At 39.8% G+C, this 20,580-nt stretch overlaps 1 protein-coding gene across 1 annotated transcript; it reads left to right on the top strand.

Annotated features, from left to right (window-relative positions):
* Positions 1-12,477: 12,477 nt before the first annotated feature.
* LOC144470705 (uncharacterized) lies at positions 12,478-16,813 on the top strand. Its single transcript, XM_078182171.1, has 2 exons — positions 12,478-12,538; positions 16,521-16,813. Exons 1-2 carry the CDS (start codon positions 12,478-12,480, stop codon positions 16,811-16,813), a joined length of 354 nt encoding a protein of 117 aa, XP_078038297.1.
* The last annotated feature ends 3,767 nt before the right edge of the window (positions 16,814-20,580 follow it).

The raw sequence follows: 20,580 nt of genomic DNA, 5'->3' as shown, positions 1-20,580 counted from the left end.
TTGACTGCCACGTCGTACTTAGGCGAGCGACGAAATCATTTGCGCGTCGGTTGCGATTATTCTCAATTTTTTATATCCTAATTAATTATATTAAGATCCGTGAAACTTTATTTTTTAATTCGACCGAGCGAAGGTGTCTCGAGATTTTTTATTTTCGAGATCGTGGTGGCAGTCAACGCGTCGAAAAAGAAATGGTAGGGATGCACATCCGCTATCGCGGCACTATTGTCATATTTTCCATAGACTGGCGTAAAGTAAATGTAGATAATATGGAACTTTGATTGTTAAACTTGGAAAATTTATTTTTGGGCAAACAATTTCATAATCGCACATAGTTTTAATAAAAAAAAAAATAGAAGAAAGAAAGAAAACGAAAGAAAACAAACTCCTCTAGCGTGGTTGATTTCGTAGCACGTAGATCTTCGAACGTTCCATGTTACCGACGTTTCCTTTCCAGGCGAGAGTGTCCGACGAGTTCGTGTGGCGCCGGAGTCGGCGCGAAACGGGGAACGCAAATTGCTCAGCTCTGTGACGGTAAAAATCGGTACTTGTTAGACCCGGTTAGATACGAAATTGGTCGCGAGGAACGTGACGACCGCCGGCGGGGCCTGTTTCTATTCCGTCGGCGCGAATTCGCTGAGCCATGCCAAAAAGAAAAAAACGCGTCGCGACGAGAGACGTTTGTATATAGACAATAACTATTCTTAAGAGTCCTTCCCGAGGTGTCGAAGACTTGCTCTTATTTTTCACCTAGATTAAGCAACCGTAACTTGAATGTAAAAATGGGATTAAATTGGGGGACAACGAGAGCGATGATCTCGCCGTGGCGGACGATCGGATTTCACGGCGTTTGTACATAGACAATAAATTTTCTTCCTTTAATGTTCTTATACCCATCGGGGGCACTCATCCTGTACACTCTGTGGTTTCGTGTTGAACATTGTTTCGTGAAGCTGTTCGATGTACTGAGAAAACGGAGACGTTCCAAAAAGCTCGCTGACGTATTACCATGCTTTGTGGTCAACTTCGAGTAAGCATGTAAACCTTTGTATATACGGATAATAAACCTGGTTGTTTAATAACTCCGACTGAGAAACGTTTACTTTGAACGGGACGCTTCGAGACGACAGGTAAGTATCGATCTGAATTGCACGTTCAAAATGGCAAAATTCTACTACTGTTTCAGATAAAATTTTATCTTGTAGAAAATGATTTATTTTATTTTATAGAGAATAATTTATTTTATCTTATAAGCAATATATATTGTGTTAGCACTTTTTACGCCAGTTAGAATTATTTTCAAATTAATGGAAGACATACTTGTTAACACTTTTATCACATATATATTTTTAAATATATTTCTTTTTATTCATTCCAACAGAAAATGGACGTTACGAATGACAGCAATTAAGGAACACCAGTCGCAGTCGTTAGTAGAATAAAATTCGACGGAGCAATTATTTTGCAATAAGTCGAGGCGTGCTAATATTCTTAAATTGAAAATGATCAGGAATTAGAACAGGAATTTGCGCTCGGGCTTTCAATGAAACCTTTTTTTTTCTTATTAATTACAACACGTAATAACAGATATATCGATCTTCCGCGAATTCTTTAATACTGCGCCATGTTTGTAAGTAACGAGTTCCCGTTTATTAAAAATCCCGTTTCGTGCGTCAAGTAATTGGAACCGTGGACACGCTCGTCCGGATATTCATTATCGATATTCCAGCATGTAAAAGTTTTAATGCTTTCGAACTATAATATAAATCTCCGTGTATCGGAACTATTTAAAACGAAATCCCGCGTCGAGACTTTCTTTTTTACCGCTCGGTTCAACTTTCCTTGGCGCCAGTGATTTTTCGAATATTGTAACGCGTTCGAATGTTTGCATTAAAATTCTTTGCCACGATTCTCTAACGAAAACTGTATTTGTTAAAAAACTTAGGCTCATGGACGATTTTTGGAGCCTCGTTCAGAGCATTAGAATTTACAGGAACTTGTTTATCGGTTACCGAAAAGCAAACACGATGTCGGTCAGCGATCGTTTTACATTAAATTAAATAACACTCTGCTCGGATGAAACGGTGCAGGCTTGCAATGTACGCACTTGATTTTGCATTCAGCATACTCGAACGCGTGTCCCGCGTTTCCCATACATTAACCCCGTGACGGTTCGTGGGAGCCATCGTTGACTGATTCTGGACGCATCGCGCGCGATTTATTGGGCCAGTAGATATTATTTGTAAGCCGCTTATCCGCCGTTGCGAATCTATAGATCTCTCTCTCTCTCTCTCTCTCTCGCTCTCTCTCTGGAGGTGTCTCGTTTAACGGTTAACACCGAGTACACATTGGGTCTACAGTTCTCCCGCACACAGATCCCAATCCACCGGTGGTTTGACGTTACAACAGGGATCCAGAAGATGATGGACAACGATAAATCACATTGTTAGGGCGAATGTTTGTCCACCGAATCTGGTTTCATGCCGCGACGAAATAAACTGCCGGCAGTGATCCCTTTCTCGAGAGGCCGCCGAGTCATTTTTCAATTTTTGGTCGCGAGCGTTCGACCCCGAAAAATAACAAAAATCGAGACGACGTTTTATTCGAAAACCACGGGGAGCGTTGGATCGGTGGATTTTTTGCCAGAATGCGCAGATAAATTTTGTCTGATCGATTGAAAATTAATAAAATGGGTGAATATAATGAAATTAATAAATATAATAAATTTAATAAATATAATGAAATTATTGATTCAGAAATATTATAAAGTGCTTCGAACATTTTAGGAAATGAAGGAAAATTTACAACAAGGAAATTTTACAAAAAGGAAACTTTAAACAAGGAAAATTTAAACAATGCGTACATCTCGGTAATATATATGTATGTTGAAAATTTAATTGAAATCAGTAGATCTTGAAATAATTTAAGGTTATGTTAGCTCTATTAAGCTCTTGCTATTTGTCATTCAAACCAGCTGCAATTTTCACAAACAACTCTTTGCAGCCATTGTTTGACAAACTAATCCGTCCAACGTGCCATACAAATTTAAATTGCTCGCCTCGATCGCAAAAAAAGGGTAAAATAAAAAGAGAAATACTTTCGTGCGCCGACTGTACGTTAAAGCCAAACGAACGCGAGAGACATGCTTTTCTGTCATAAAGCAAAAATAAAAAAGATTAGTTTGGCGCGACCAACATTCGCATTCCATTCTTCCTCGTATAACGTTTACACTAATCGCTTCTATGTACTTTCCACTTACTCCGGTTGACAGAGACGGATTCTCTGGCAACGTCCTAGGGTGTGAGTTTTAGATAAACAAGCAGGTCTACAGCTCAAACGGGGCCCCTCTTGAGTAGCTGTACGTCAACGAGGACATCGTGGACATCAGAGATAATCTGATGTCACTTGTAGGTACATACATTGCGCGCGCTGGATGCTTGATGCGCTACAACTGACTATTCCCGAGAATATTAATAACGGTAAAACGTGTCAGTAGATAAGGTCGAAGTGAACTCGTGTTTCCAGTTTAAACAACGCTATCGCGGCAATAAATGGAGGGTAATATTTGTTAGGAGAATCTCAAGAGGAGAATTGTTATATTTATAATAATTTGCTCGGTGAGAAAAAAAGTTTGGTTCCATACAAAAATATTAACTTTCACGTAAAGAAACAGAAGCTGTAGGTTGATGTTTTAATAATGTTTTAATCGAACAGTTTGTAATATTTTAATTGATATCTCTTACATAATCAAAGCGAACTAAAAATGAAACACTATTTATTGAAAAATCGCCAAGGAAGTCTTCTGATCTAGAAGGTTATTTTCCTTTATATTTTATTAATAATCACTATCAGAGCATGAAAAAATTATCTTGTACTTTCATAACGCTGTCAAAAATAAAAGAAATTTTATAAAAGAAAATATTAGCTCTGAAATTATTTCTAAAATAATCGAAGCTTTTCATAAAATTTCTTAATCGATTATTTTATTATATTTACTCATTTTATTAATTTTTAAGAACATAGAAAACAAGCTTTTAGACCAATATACCCCTTCAAGGATCTTGATCTGGCGCTGTACCTAAATAAATGTTCTATTATCCATTCACCTTGCAAACCTTTGTCAAAGATTTCTTTTCCAAAATTATTCGATTCAAATAAACATTGCGAGCATTTCTGTTACACAGCAACATTACATATGACACCATACTGCTTGTCCCCTGAAGTCCCATCCGAGTTGCGACAACTTTATTCCGCGCGCAAAACTCGGCCATAAAACTCGCCAACAAGGCGTGTCTTCACAAAAGACCTGAATCAAAATCGCAGCAGCACGACAGGGAATAATTCAGAAAACTCTCGGAACTTCTTCGATTCGTCGCGTCGTTTTCCTCTCGCGGCGTACGCGACTTCAAAGAAGCCGTAGCGCCACGGCGAACGTTTAGCCAGCGATCTCGTCGAAATCGTCGAAAGGCTTCGACTATTTCGGGGCCGCCCTGACACAGCGCCTGCCGCCATCCGAGAAGAGAGAGAGAGAGAGAATTAACCGTGCGTAATTAACTGGTACGTATTACCGCGCATCGTAACCAATCAGAAGCTGGTAGGGAATCGCGATTAGGTAGGGAAGCAAACGCGACGTGTCCTTCTATCGTCGAACTTCGACAGAGGGCGGCGTCGTTCTGCGCGCCGTTCGTCTCGCCTCCGCGGCCTCTCTAAGCAGATTCCGGTGGCCCCGGTATTTAGCGACTACTAATTACAGCTCGGTAAGCACCGGCGCGGAGGGGTTTATTGTCGTTTTCAGCTGGGGAGCGCGCGAGGGATTTCGCGCGTAAAGGCAGCCAGGATTTGCGGGTTAAGGAGAAGTGCGTCGCGATTGTGCGCGCCGTTGTGAAGCAGTTATCGAATTCCACGGCGACGTGTCCCGTGAACGGGTGCCGTGTATGTACCGAGAATGTACAGGGAAGACGTAATTAGAATCTCTCGGACTGTTTGTCGAATTCGGAATTGTAAATTTGTCGGGGGACATCGGCGACGAATGCCGGACTCGAGAAGAATCGCTATGCGATATCGATCCGAGATTCAAAAACGCGTTCGTCCACTATAAATTCGTTCCAGGGGACGTTCGGTCCTGTCCTTTGTACCGGGATATTATGGTTTCCCTGGTACCGGCCATCGGATTTCCATAAGCTTTCCAAAGCGTCCATGTCGCTCGATTTTTGTATCCGATCTCTCGCTGGACAACCTGTTAGCTCTTATTTATCCGACTTGAGTCCTTCGATGATCGCACTGGCCACGAAAGGCAGCAAGTTTCGGTTTATCGACGAGTATACTATGCGATAAAAATTCGTTCGTAGTAATATTTAAATATCTTTAAAATTACGAATATGTTTCGATACATTTTTGATTAACAATGAAATATGAGTAAACTAGACGCAGAAAATAATGGAAAAGAATTTTTATATAAGAATAAATTCGTATACGAATATATACTTATAATGTTCTATTATCAAAAAGACAATGAAAATGAGCTCGCTTTTCCGTTCGTAGCAATATTTATACCTCATCTTAAAAAGTACGTTTCGATACATTTTTGAATAATAATCTCGTTAGACGCAAAAAGTAATGGAAAAGAATTTTTATATACAGAATGAATTCGTATACAAATATATACTTATAATATTGTCTTATCAACAAGGCAATGCAATTTTTTATTTTCGAATATTTCAGTATCTTGTGCAAAAGCTTTCACTGTGGACCATACGAAATTCAGGTGTCAGTATGTATATTGTTCGCGTGCTCCTGAAATAATTTAATTTAACGTTAAAAAAACGGTGAAGTCTCATTATTTTAATTAGTTTTGTAATGGATTTCTTTGTGACTCAATCGCGACGTAAATTTTATGTATAATACTGATAAACAATATTAATATTGAATAATATTAAAAATGAATAATATTAAAAATGAATAATATTATATCAATGTATAGTATTGACGGAAAATTATAGCAAGTGAAAGACAATTATGCGGCCTACCGATACAAAACGATACAGTTAATAAATAGCATGAATAATTCCGAAGATAGCGTGTCGGTCGAGTGTTCTCTTCGCGATTAACGCCAGATTCGAAGAAAAGGCGTCGAGCGCCGGCAACGGGAGGGCAATGTACGGCCCAGCCCCATTATCTGCGGCATTATCCGGTTCCCTTGAATAACCGGTAAACTATTTCCCAGAGGCTTATCACCGGCCCCCCGCGACAGTATTTTCGCCGTGAACTCCGCGCGCGCGCGCGCGCGCGAGCGCTGATATACCGCCGGTGCTCTTTCGTGTTCGTACCGAAATTTATGACGAATGCCCCAACATTTCGGAGCCCTCGTAAATTTCGCTTCCTCCGCGCGCCGAACGCGAAGCGTGTGTTTCCTTTGCGAAAGAACGAATTCTGCGATTAGTTGTGGAACTCTCCGCGACTACCCGCGGCGAACTTCCGAGCACACTTTACACGGTAATAATTATTTGCCCGTTCGAGCCGGGATTTCCACGGATCGGGGGCAACGAATCGCCGCCGCCGCCGCCGCCCAAATAATGAGCAGACCGGCAAAAATTATTCCCTGCCCGCGGGCCAAACCGGAAAGTATTTCGTGATCCTTGATTTGGAAATTTAATAACGCCGGTGCGAGCCGAAGAATAGGAGGAGGGCTGGACGAGGGGGTGAGAGCGAGTCCGGAGGGTTTTCCTCGCTTTATCTCCGTTTCCGTTCCATCGCCTAACTCCTTCTAGCCCGACTGTATCCTCCCGACTGAAGCTGCTGCGTGGCCGTGCGAAATCGGCCATCGCGCCCGGAAGACGAATATCCGAATGGAAAATTTAATTATAAGCCTCCATTGATTCGCTTTTGTCGCACAGCGATGGATGGTAGAGATAAGCGTGTGTTTCCATAAAGAGATAATACGATAACGACAATCGCTATGTTCTGTTCCCTTTTTCTAGAGTATCGATATTTTTTGTCCACCATGGAATACACATAAATATAATTTAGATTATCGATAATATACTTTTTAATGGCATAAAGTATATATTAATTATACGTATATACAATAGCATGCATAAAATTTGCATGTCGCAAGCAGCTAGTATTATAGTATAGCAAGCAGCTAGTATATAACCTCAAAAGTTTATTCGCATTCCATGTTTGAATTGTATTTATAACACGTTAATCGCAATGCATTGAACAGTAACTGTTATGTATACGTTTGATATGATATAATGTACACGTACATAGTTTTGTATAATTTAAAAACGAACAATGGCGAATTTCGAATTTTCTGGTCAGCTGGAACGGTTCCGCGTCGGGTGGATATGAATTTCGCCCCCCACCCTTCCGAGATGTTTTCACTGCCGCGCCATGGACGATTGCCGATTAAAAAAACCGTGTCAAATGTTTTTCAGTGCTCTACCTCCGCGCGAAATTTAATCAGAATCGGTGATTGTCACTTTTCTGGTCGTCCCTCGTTAATTAAATTCGTTCCAGCGATATTCGATGCACTGAATATAATTCACTGGCGGGAGACACGCGTTTGTATTTCTATCTGTGTTTGTAAAGAATGTTTGTAATATATTTTTTACGTGCAATCATAAATTTCGTGCAATTATTATTCGCTGCAAGAAATACGAAGTCTATACTATTCTGAGGAAGTATAGAATTTTTCGGTCGAATGTTAACCCTTTGCACTCGAGTGGTGACTGCGAGGCACCATAAAATTGTTCTGTCGCGTTGCAAAATAATCTTTATACTAATAAAGTTTGCATTTTGGAGATTGTTAAGGTTATGTTCTGTCGATACGAACGACGAGAAACAATTACCTATGCATAAAATATACATTGTTATATAAAATGAAAATACTATAAAGCCAGAAAAATTACTTCAGATTTCCAGTTAAAATGGCTTCGAGTGCATAGGGTTAATTTGACTCGAGGGAAGAACGATTATTGTAACAAGCATTAGAGCGAACCGAGTGAGACGTCGGGCGAATAAGATGCTGTCGCATTGGCCGAAGAAACGTCGTGAATCTGTTTAAGTTGAACAAAGAGACCGGTCCATGTTTTAATCCATTCGTAGCGGCCGCGCCGACTACGCGTTTAACCAGCGCATTCACGTCACCCAACCGAGAGGAAAAGTTCTATTAACTGCAGTCCGCGTCCATGACCATGAAGTGGAAGTAACTTCGACAAAAGCCTCGAGGGAATTTTGCATCCGCCGCGTTGCTCCCAAACTGCAAATATTGGTACACTATTCCAGACGCAGCCAGCGGATTTTTACGATCTAGTTTCAGAGAGGGAGAGAGAGAGAGAGACGCATTCGTCACTATACCGAGTTGAAAGAACAGTTCTATAAACAGAGTTCGCCCTTTCTATTGTACGCGCACGGGACGGAGGGGAAAAACTTCTAAAGGAAGCTAGCTGCGCAAACACAAGCAGGCCATTTTCGCTGGAAATGATAAAAAATGAATTCGAGGAAAACCAAAATCTAGGAGAACCAATTTACGTGTATCTATTGTTAGGAATTTTATTCGGGTAGCTTATGTGCTTCGATTAGATAAATGGTATAAAATTGGTCACCTAATGTTTAAAGCTAAAATAGCTTCTTTATTGTTTTTAACATTTAGAGAAAATGGCTAAAATTGCATTTACCAGAATTTTAGAATCTTTTTCTTTAAACCTTGACATAATCTTCTGTTCTGATATATAATATTGTTCTAATAATTTTCACTTGTAAAAATGCTATGATATATGGTCAAATTACTTGCTATCTTTACGGCAGTATAGTACATGTAATCGCATATCCGAGCTGCATCGTCGTCAATAATTTGCCTCAAAGAAAAAGGAAACTGGATTTTCTTACTTAAATAGAAAATATTCTACAAAGTGTACTATAGGAGTTCCGCATTTCAAAGTCGAATATACGATAGGTGAACTAGGAGAGAACGCGTTGTCGATCGACCGGGATGGCAGTCGCACGGCAAGTGAACTGAATTCGAGTTCGAATCCCGTTGATCCGCCGGATTGGTCGACTCATTTTCTGCTACAAATATCAGAAATGGGATCATGGACCACCAATCCGGACGCGTATAAACGATATAAAATCCAAAATTTTGAACTTGGATTTGATTATTTGGAATTTGGGGATCAGTCGAGGAACCATGACCGAGGGCGGCTATAGAGTTAGAAATAGCGAAGCTATAATTCCGTAATTCCTGAGTTGGTTTACGTTGCAAGCGCTGGGAGAGAATATGCGTCGATCGTTCGGGATAGCTTAATTATCAGAAGCAGACGCCCGGCAAATGAAAGATACGAGTCCCGGGTCCAGACCAATCGTGTATCAATCGATTCATTTTCTCCTACAGTAGCGAAACGTACGAAAATAATCGCAGAGAATGAATTTATATTTAATAATGTCTGGTTCAAAGGTTACAGAAAATTCTCTGGTTTAACGCGCTAAATGTTCGATATTAAACGCCATCTATTTTTGCAGAATCAAAGTCAGCCATTTAACAAGTTGAGCACCGTATCAATTATCGATGACTGACACTATACTTTTTATTCTATACCGCGTTACCTGTGACTGACAGGATCAAATTTAAAAAATTATGTTCTTGTATCTTAATAAATTTAAAATAATTCGGCAAAGGATTGTACTTAAATTTTATTAAAAAAAAGATTGTATCAAGTATTATTTAAAATATGTTTTTCGCAAGTTGCAGAGAATTTATAAATAAAAATATTGAAAACGAATGCAAAACACGCTTGGCGATAAACGCGCGTTAAATTAATGAAAAGTTAATGCAAGCGAAATTAGAAAGTTAAGCTTCACTCCATAACCAATGGTATTTTAACTGCTTCGAATTTTTAAAGTTCTAGTAACATTCGAATTGCTCCGATATGTCACGATTAAAATTAACTCCAAACTCTGCTGGCATTAAAAAATTAGTATTACTCGCGGCAGTGCAGTTTAAAGCAAATTGTAGTCACATCAAAAGGTTAACTGAACGCAGTTTCCGATATTTGCGTTTCCTTCTCTTTTTCGCACGCGAGTGATTCCAATGAAGATGGATGTGTGTCAGACACTCGTTGAACGTTTTTCGCAATATTATTTCGTTTGAGGGCAATCTGATGAGTTTTTTTTTGGTGAAATTGCTACCGACGTAACCTTCACACAACCGTGTAACATTTTTCACAGTCCCGCAGCTTTATTTGCAGTGGCAGGAACAATAACAAGACTGGATTTTTTATTTTTGTTATATTATATACTGTGTTAAGTTCATCGATAATATTTATATAAAAACTTTTCTATGATTTTAATAACCGTGAAAGAAATAATTGGGAATCAGTCATTTTAATAATAAGCTTCAGTAATAATTAACAACTGATATTTTTTAATTAAAATAGCTTCGAGTGCAAAGGTTTAACGTAGGAGGTTTTTTTATACTTATTTGAGACGAAAATAACTTTTCTGACATATAGCATTTCTATATTATATGATAAAAGTATATTTTATGCATATGAAATTGAATCTTGTAACTCATGCCACAACAGTTGTACTTTTAATAATTTCTGATATTTAATTTTTCATAATATAAAAATTATTTTGAAACGTGCTGTAACAATTTTAATGGTACCTTAGGGTCACCACTCTAGTGCAAGTGTATTGAAAGCGTTCTATTTTTCATAATTTCTTTTTCAATTATATTATCACCACATTTGGATAAATAATTAGAAAATCATAGTGGTCCGGCAAGACTTCTATGGTCAATTAATGAGGAAAAGAGGAAAGGGCGTGGTGATGACGAGGGATTTTGGAAATCCGGGATATCGACGTATCGGGGTCGGGAAACCGTGAAATTTTCGCGACGGCCGTGCCACCGCGTCGTCGCCCGTTCGGGGGCCGGTCTAATAATTCCCGAGAAAAATTTGCCCTCGTGACGCGGTGCCGGCCGTTCCGCGGCAACTAATTGCGTCCGGTGAATCGACGCTTTTTGCAAGCCGCCTTGACGAAGGGTAACCGGGGCTATTCTTCGTCCCCCCGTAGCCGGGTCCGTAGCGACGAGCTCCCGCAACGAGTCTACGAAATTACGTCATTTTTCTAGCGAATAACCCGGCGACGAAGTTGCGCCGCGCGGTTCAAAAGAAACCTAATGCGTGAAGAATGCCGACGTTAGTAGCGTTTCCCGCGCCGCGCTTTCTTCCGGGCCCAGGCGGGGCGAAAATGGGTCGGAGCTTTTAACCGCGAAACAGCCATCCGAGGACGATAAACAGATGCTCCGGCGAATGGGCGGCCTGCTTGTTCTGATGAGTTTGGCAAACAGTGCAGGCCGGAGGACCGGCGACGCTCTCGCTCGCGTGCGCGCGTATGGAGGGAAATTTCACTGATGTGTCATCGGGTGCTATTTAATTGGCAAACGAAGCAAATCCCCTTTGTTAGTTCAGAAGACACGGTTCGGGGAAATTACGCCAGTCCTTGGTTTGCAGATAATTTTACTTTAACGAGTTCCATGCTAACCGCATCAATAGGAAATTAACTGCTTCATCTTTGATGAAACTGCAGCCTGCCGTGTGTTTCGAGTATCCCCCACCCCTCCCGCTGCGAGCGAATACCTTTGAAAGAGCACTCGAAAATGTGTGCAATTATAACGGACGCGCGGTGATACTTTTTTTATCGTCGGCTGTTCGATGTTGCACGCGAGTATTCTAAAACCATGCGTTATTGTAAATATCGGGTCGTGTTACGTGAAACATTGGGTTATTGGAATGGACAGGAAATCCATTTTTCGGGCAGGAAAAGTGCTGTACCATGAAAATATGCACCATTTGCTTACGTGTTGCCATTTACTCTTCCTGAAAAGTTCGACGTCTTATATCGCATAACAAAATATAGACTGCGAAATAAAAATCTGTTCCAATTGCAGCAAGCAGAAATCGACTGGGAGAAAATTCACTCTTTCTTGAACCAGCGAGCTACCTTCAATGATTATATTTTTTACGATTAGCATACTCGTTAAACACAGTTAACTGATTCAAAAGGATATATATTTTAATATTGCTCATTAAATTATATACTTTATAATAATGCGAAAGGGAACCAAACATGTACAGTATAAATACAGTAATTTACTGATTTAAAAATGACAACAGCTAACTGTTTAACAGTTCGAAAGTAATATAATAACGTTCTATATTCCGAGAATGATTTGTATCGTGAAAATTAAACTGACTCACAGCTAATGTTCATTTGCAGAAAAAAGACTCGAACGATTTCATCTTCGACATGGACAATCTTCACGGACAAGGGATTGATTTACGAAACAAGCGCCCTGAACCCAGTTGTGCGCCATTTTGAGATGCACGAAAGAACCTAAAATTCCGCGAAATCGCCCAAAATTCGTTCGCGCGACATGCTGTAGAGTCGGTCGATCGCGGACATTTGAACAAAAGTATGCGAAAGAAGAATCCGACTCGGCACAAGATCAGACAGACGCGTGACAGATGCGATACAAGTAATCAATCATTTCTCCCGATTAACCTGTACACGGTGCCGCGTAACTTTTTTAGAAAAAGCGCGGAGGGTCGGCGCTAGAGTGCTCTCGTTCCGGAGTATTTGATCGCCCCGCGGCCTTTTTCTTAGCGCTCTATATATAGGGTGAACGCGCGCGTCGTTTCACGGTTTTACCGGTCAGTAATTAACAAATAAAGCGTGGGCGGCTGTCAGTCACGCGGAAACTTTGTTACGGCTATTCGGATACAGTTTCCGCAACAGTCGGCGAACTGTCGAAGTACAGTGCTTGCTCTAATTGTTTCCCCGGGACCGCGGATGCCTTTGCATATGTAATATGTTGACGCCGACTGTACGCCGTGTTATTTTTAACTTCCAGCCGTACTGCAATTAATATCTGATTAAGTGGGGGAACAAAGTCACTCATGCAATTATCAACGCGAACGCCGGCGCGCGTAGATCCGTCGCGGAGAGTTTACTAATTAGTAGACTGCGGATCTTTGTGCGACATGAAAATTGTCAAACTCTATTATAAGAAATAATAGGGCCGTAGGAACAAATTTTTCTTTTAATAAGTCTTATAAGTTGTGCACGATATAAAAATATTCTGAAATATTCTTCTCGTGTTTTTACAATTTTGTTTACGACCTGGTTTGTTTAATTAAAAATGCATCAAATCTGCAGTCTGCTAATTAGCTACGATTCTTGACACTTTTGGAACGTTCTAAATTTCGGCGCAGGCCGCTCTGCATATTTTATTGTATTCATTATAATTTATTAAAATGCTTTTGTATATAATTGAAGCAGAATTTATGTAAAACTAATGGCTTGACTGAAAACTTCAAAATAGCTCAAATATTGTTGGCATAGATAAATTTGTTACATAAAAATTACAATTTGCTTGACACAAAGTTAACAACTAATACGACGAGTATATTTACAATTAATGAAATCTCGTTATTAACGCGTTTCGCGCGATTGTCGAAAGCGTAGCTTCTGTCGGTCTGAGAATATTCTTCTAAAAAAAAGGCGGTTCAGCTTTCTTCCCATTTTCTTAATTTATTCCATTTCCCCGCGAGCTGTTTGATGAGTGTCCGCAGATGCATGCCTCTTAAAAACATGTTCCTGGACATTTTTTTTTTTCGAGGGCGGGCGGTCATCAAATTCCTGCTCTTAAAAATGAGTCGCGCAGTTCCACCGGGGAGGGGGGAGGGATGAGAAATGTGCAACGAGGTTGTTCCAAGGGCAGACAAAGAATTGCGCGACGCTAAAAATCACGGTAGAAGGAAGTGGTAGGGCGTAGACGCCGTTGGAAGGGTGGCAGGACAAAGTGGTTCCGTACTTTACGAAATGAAATACACCCACGCCTTTAAGAAGGCGGCCACACCTATGTGTACGCGACACTTTTCCACGTAGACCCCGCCGGTGATAAATTATCATCACACTTAGGATTAAAGATTGCCGAAAGGCTTTTAACCTCAAGAAAATGTAGAACTTGCCTCGCGTCGCTATTTATTTCTCCTCTTGGTTCGTGTTTTTAGAGTTTTTCGCTTTAATCATTTGGTAGATATAATTAGATAGGCTCGAGGTGCAAGGCTTGAAATTATTGCACAATTTTTATGAAATTTTGTTGACTTATTCTGGTGCGTAAATTGTTATACACCTTTTTAATTGTCGTTCAATTTTTATTCAATTTTGTTCACTCTTTCCACTGCAGAGATTATCGTACGATTTTTATATAATTGTACAATCTTTATTAAATTTGGCTTTTACCAGTATGTAAATTATTACATAATTTTTATAGAACTTTCTTGAGTGTTTCTAGTAAATTGTGATACATCTTTTTAATTGTCGTACAATTTATATTCAATTTTCTTCACTCTTTCTACTGCAGAGACTATAGTAAAATTTTTTTACAATTGTACAATCTATTCAATTTTACTCTTACTAGCTTATAAATTATTGTACAATTTTTAAATTATTGCGAAAGAGCTGAATTTTAATCTGCTCTTGCCAGTGTATAGAAACTCAAGTATTATTGAAGTGAATGCACGCTTCCAATTTTATATTCGTATGCGAATATCATTTCCTATTTCACAAAAATGCTGCAAGTTATTCACGAAAGAAAGAAAGAGAGAGAGAAGAAGAGAGAGAGAGCTGACTATCCCCAATACGAACTCGTGAGCCCGTAAGAACACTTCTCACTTCTAGAGTATGCTCTTGCGAGTACATATGTACACAACCCCGAAAGTTGAGTACACACATCATCTAGATTTTGCGGGCACGATCATGTTAGAGCTAGAAACATTTAACTGCTCCGTCGGGCGGTTTTATATGCTCCGTTAAGCACCGGCGAAGAAGTTAATCGTCTGGCACACTTATTCGTTTGCGGAACCAACAAATGTTGAGCTAGCAACGGGGAACAATTAAATCTCCTATCAATAATGCATAGCTTCCAGGATTAGAAAATTGCGAATAAAATAAACCATTTTGCTGAGTTTGCGACAAGTATTTTAATTATTCATAACGAGGTTGGAAATCTTTATAAAAATAATATTATTCTTACCTAATTTCTAGGAAAAGTAATGAAATAGAGATACACTCTTTTTGTTAATACTAATAGAGTTTCATTTTTCTTTTAATCAATAATTAAACAAGTACATAACATTCAGAGTTTGTTCATTGTGATTAATGAGGAATAAATTGCGAGACTTTACGCAAAATAAATATTGTCTGTAATTTAAAATTTTTCTTGGAATTTTTCTTTTCAAAAATGCAGCAAATTGTTTCCATCGTTAATGAAATAAAATAGAATAAAATTCGTAACCTAATCAAAAGATTGTAACATCTTTAGTAAAATTGTTTTTGTCGTTTATTGTACATGTACCATATCGTGATTTCTCCTCTTTAATACGATTAATAATGGGACGATTGATGATAGGACAATGTTGAATGTGGAATATTGGCGGCGCCGATTCCAGTTCCGTGAAAACGTTTTATATGCACCGAAGTCCGTCAGCAATTAATAACAGAATACTAAGCTGTTAATTGGCGCGCAGTACGGTGCCGCGGCGCCGGTATCTGCAGTACCTGCTTGCACAAAGGCAGTATTACTTGAATGAAGCCTGTAAATGAAATTAGCAAGTCTCAAAGTCGTTTCAATTGCATTATTTAAACATGCAGAGATTATGCAATTTGCCCACACCTGCCGGGGTGACGTAGTCTAAGGTTACCTCGTTGTTTTATAAGTATTTCGTTGCGCGAGAGAAAGGTATTCCCTGAACGTGAACAAACTGCGCAAAGAGAACAGAAGAGATCGTCAAATGTTGTGTCGAATTTTCATGTATGGCACGCTTATAAAAAATCGTTTATTTTTTTTATGTGTACACCATAATTCAAGCTTTATTTAGAAATTTAAAATGAAATTTTTTGGCTAATCTGTCGACTGTAATAATAAATTATTTGGCATTTAAAAATCTGAATAAACGGTGTATATGCTATAGAATCTATAGTCTATATTATATACTGTACAAGCTGTGCCAAAAGTCATTCACAATCGAAATTCCTGATGTCATTTCAAATAACTTTTTCCTTTACAAAAATTTTCTCCAAGGCGTCGTTACCGAGTTATTACTGAAAAACACCGACCAATAAGAGGCGAGCTCGACCGGAGCAAAGGCGGCTGAGCCTACGAGTGGACGAAGCCCAGTTCCGCTGACTAGGCCGAGCGCCTAGCGCCAGTCGAGCTCGCCCCTCATTGGTCAATGTTTTTCGTTAATAACTCGTAAACGACGCCTTGAAAAAAATTTCGGTAAAGGAAAAAGTTATAGCAAATGACCTCAGGAACCCCTCACTTCCGTATTGTAAGACATTTTTGGGTCACCCTGGGGTGTCTGACGTACACTAATTTGTCATGGTCAAACGTGACTCGACATCGCCTTACGACCGCCCCTCTGTTAAAAGAAGCGTGCTCCTCGCCGTTATAGATCATTCGTACATCATATCAAAAAAGGCGGAGGCGATTCTGTCGTCAGTGGTGGCGGACATCCTCGAGGAAACTGTGGTCGACGCAAGAAATTTGGCGGTGATCGCTGGCAAGAGTAGCGTGACCTCCGAAGAGATGGAACGGTCGCTGCGGAATCTCTGTCTGCGTTTGAGCACTGTGTCGGCCTACAACAATCACATCAGCGCCTGGGGCGGCACCGAGGAGCAGAATGATCACCGTGACGGCGACGGGTCCTCGTCTAAGGTTAGTCGAACGGAGAATGACAGTCACTAAAATCCCGCGTCCGTTTCGGACACACCCCTTGTCGATAAACAAAACAGGCTGTTTCAGAAAGCCGCGGCACCTCAGCGCGCTGCCACGGGGACGGAAATCGTAAAATAATAACAATATATCGTAACCTACGTTTCTTGAGGTAAACCTGCTATGAACAATTGTCCGTCTTTGTGACGAATAAAACGTGTTGTACAAAATACCGTCGACCTTTGTTCAATCCATTCCGCTATTAACCCTTTGTACTACGACGCTTTTCATGCTGCGTTGATTGGAACTTGTTTGTTCTTAATATTTTCTTGAATAGAAGTAGATAATTTTTGTTTATTGTATTGTCTATTTAATTTCGTTTCTAGACTTTAATAATAGAACAATTCAATTTTGTTTAGATGTTGAAGAAATTTATAATACTCAGATTTAGTAAATCTTGCATGGAATATTTATCACGAGCCTGAATCGTTATTGTAGTGCAAAGGGTTAAGGTTTGCCATTTATTGAAATATTCTTTGACCATTTTTCCTTTCAGAGTTCAGAAAGGTTACCGAGATCTGTGAAACACATTTTTCAAACTTTCGCTCTAGGTACTGACGAAAAAGTTAAAAAACGTGAGCTCTTTATTTTTCTTGTCAAACAATTGCAAAATTTACGCAGAGCATTTTAGTATAGTCTAGTACAGGGCTTGGAATTAAGAGGTCAAATGACTTCGAGTGCAAAGGGTTAAGCGTTAAACTAAGAAGTACATTACACGTTCTTTGCGTAAATAATAAAAGATTTATTTAATATTTAAAGCAAACATTATTCGAAAGATACATGGCGATCCGCGTACATTTCTTTGATCGATCGTGGCATTGTTGAAAAACAACCATAACGAAGCTGCTCGACGCCGGGCTCGCCGGTTTTTCTATGAATTATACGAGAACATTCAGATAGGGATCGCGCGGTAACGATCGTGAAACTGTCTGCGCCGACGCCGACACCGAGCGCAAAAAAAAATCGCGGGAAAGTGCCTGACATCGATAATCAATCGGAAAATAATTTCGGATGGTGAAACGGATCGGGGGCCGATAAATCTTGAAAACTCGTGATTAAGCAGATATGTCGCGGCGCAGAAACGAATGTTCACAATTTTCGGAATTCCGTCTATACGAGCCAGCGAAAAATATATTACGTTTATATATATATATATTGAAATGTCGAGTAAAATTTCGATCGCTTTATCTGATTTCGCTGCCTTGTACGCGGCCCTGTATCGCCGGAGCGCGGCGGAAACGCACAGGCGTCGGTTTTTCGAAAAAACATTTATCCATGGCGAAAATATTTACCGGTTCTCGTATTTTCGCGGCGACTTGCGCTAGATAGTCGCCGGAGTTAAATATGCCTCTAAATGCACCGTTCCGACGAAATTAAAGCATCCCTGAATTATCATTGGAATATTGACGATTATTAAATTCTTGCATCCGCATTTTTAAGCAATTGGATAAGTATTCCGTTTAGTGTCATTTTGAGGTTAAGTCTCTACTTTCACGACCTTAAACTCAATTTTTCAATTTCAATTAACTCTATAAAATAAAAGCAGAAAATTCGACGATTTTTCTACAATAATTTAATAATTGAGAATTCTCCAATTTTAATTTATTGGTCCTTCAATTTTTATAACTACTATATAATAATTAATCCTGCATTGAATTTTCAGGAATTCCAGAGCTACACTCAAACGCATTAATCTAAAAAAACAGTGGCTCTTTAACAATTTTTCTATATTTTAAATTATTTTAAAAGTATATCAGAAAGTTGAACTACAACATCGTACATTTTTTAATACTTGAAATTACAAATTGAGGAATTACAGTGGGATATCGCATGTACAGGAAGGAACGCAATTTATCACGGCATTACGTCATCAGGAACAAAGGTGGATTGCAATAAAGAACACTTATCAATCGAGGTAAAATTGTATCAATTAGCGGTACCATAATTAATAAACGTACCGTTGGGACGCTGATTTGGGCGGAGCAGACTGAATGGAAACGCGTCAGGCTAAACAATCTACGACGCAATCAAGGTGGTCCGTCTAGAGTCGAAATTAACTGAAAACAAATTAATTTCAGTCTCTCACCGGCCATGCCGGGGGAGAACCCTTTCATACCTGAGGATTATGTGAAATCCCGCAGCCACGCCCCCTCGGCTTTCTCGGAAATAATTACACTAACTTGATCAGATGGTAATTAAACAGTGAAACCGCCACACACGTATTTATCAAACGCTGGAGACGAATGACGGTTTTCTTCTTAAAGTTTCTATATAAAAAACCATGATAAACGAAGTCGGAGAATTGTTGTACCCTTTTTTATAGTCTATGGATACGTTTGGCATGGTCTGAGATTATCTATATTTTTCATTCAACCTCCAATAAAATAAACGAAAATAATATAAAGATAAATTTTATAGGGACTTTTGAGGCTTTCAAATTTGTAGAAAAAGAATCACCTTTGTTTCGTCCACTAAGTAATGAAAGTAGATCCTCGAGGAGAGAACAATGGAAGGAAGTGAAAGTAGAAACTTTATCCTTTGGGATGAGCCCAGGTAGATTGTTATCTGATCATTTCGCGAAGTTGCAACAGGTTAATCTTCGTACAATTAATAACTCGCACTTTCTTTGCAAACAATTTTGTAATATCTTGGAAAATATAGAATTTTCTTTAATAAAATTGTCTTATAAATCTTATAATTATCGAATCTAATTGATGTATTGTCTTCTGAAAAGAAAAGCATTAAATATAGCATTTTCATTTTATATGACAAAATGTATTTTATGCATATGAAATTGAATTTAGTAACTCATGCAACAACAGTTGTGCTTTTAATAATTTTTTAATCCTAGCTTTTCATAATGTAAAAATTATTTTGAAATGCACTGTAACAATTTTAGTGGTGCTCCAGAGTCATCACTCGAGTGCAAAGGGTTAAAAAATCGTTCCAAAGATTTTCGCAAGATTTTCGAAATTCCGGCTATTTTCACGCGATATGTAACAGCATCGAACGTACCAGGAAGAGCATCGGCAATGTCCAAGGGAAAAGTTCGTCGACCCCGTAATCCCGATGCTTAACATACCCTAAGCATCGCGGAGGAGCAAAAGCGAAGCCGTCAGCCAGGGAAGCGTAGCGTCGCAGCAGCGCTCGCTAGGCGTGTGCACCCATCGGCCGTCTCTATCGCGCCTTGTCCCCGGCAGAATTTCACGTTCCCGAAATTCTTCAAATTCGCCACGGCAGCGGGCGCGACGCCCGCCGTGGAGACTGAAAACAAATTAATTTCAGTTTCACGCGCGCGTCTCGTCGAAAATGAGTTTCGGCCGGGGGCCCCGCCTTCCCGAAGCTTCGTAAAATAATAATTTTATGGAGGCAGCACGCGGCGCAACGCGAAGCCCTCAATGAGACGCCCCGAGACGAAGAAAGAGCCGCGCGAAAAGGGGGCCGGCTGAAACAGAGAGAAAGAAAGAGAGAGAGAGGAGAGAGATGGAGAGAGAGAGAGAGAGAGAGAGAGAGAGAGAGAGAAGTGCGTGTCGTGAGGCGAAAGAATGGGAACTAAAATAGTCTTCTCGGCACCAAACGGAGAAAAACTCATTCCGTCTGCTCGCCCGCAGCCCGGAGTCGCTCCATTGTGAGACGGCCAACTATTGTGTAGTTCGTGGTAACCGCGGACCACTGTCGTTCTCGTTTCTACGTTCCTCTTTCTATCTTTTTCCCAGGTTCCCGCCTCCCTCTCACTTCCT

Source organism: Augochlora pura, chromosome 1 (genome assembly GCF_028453695.1).
Source record: "Augochlora pura isolate Apur16 chromosome 1, APUR_v2.2.1, whole genome shotgun sequence".
NCBI classification, from domain to species: Eukaryota; Metazoa; Arthropoda; class Insecta; order Hymenoptera; family Halictidae; genus Augochlora; species Augochlora pura.
Note: the sequence above shows the minus strand (reverse complement) of the source record. Positions and strands in the feature narration are given on the sequence as shown.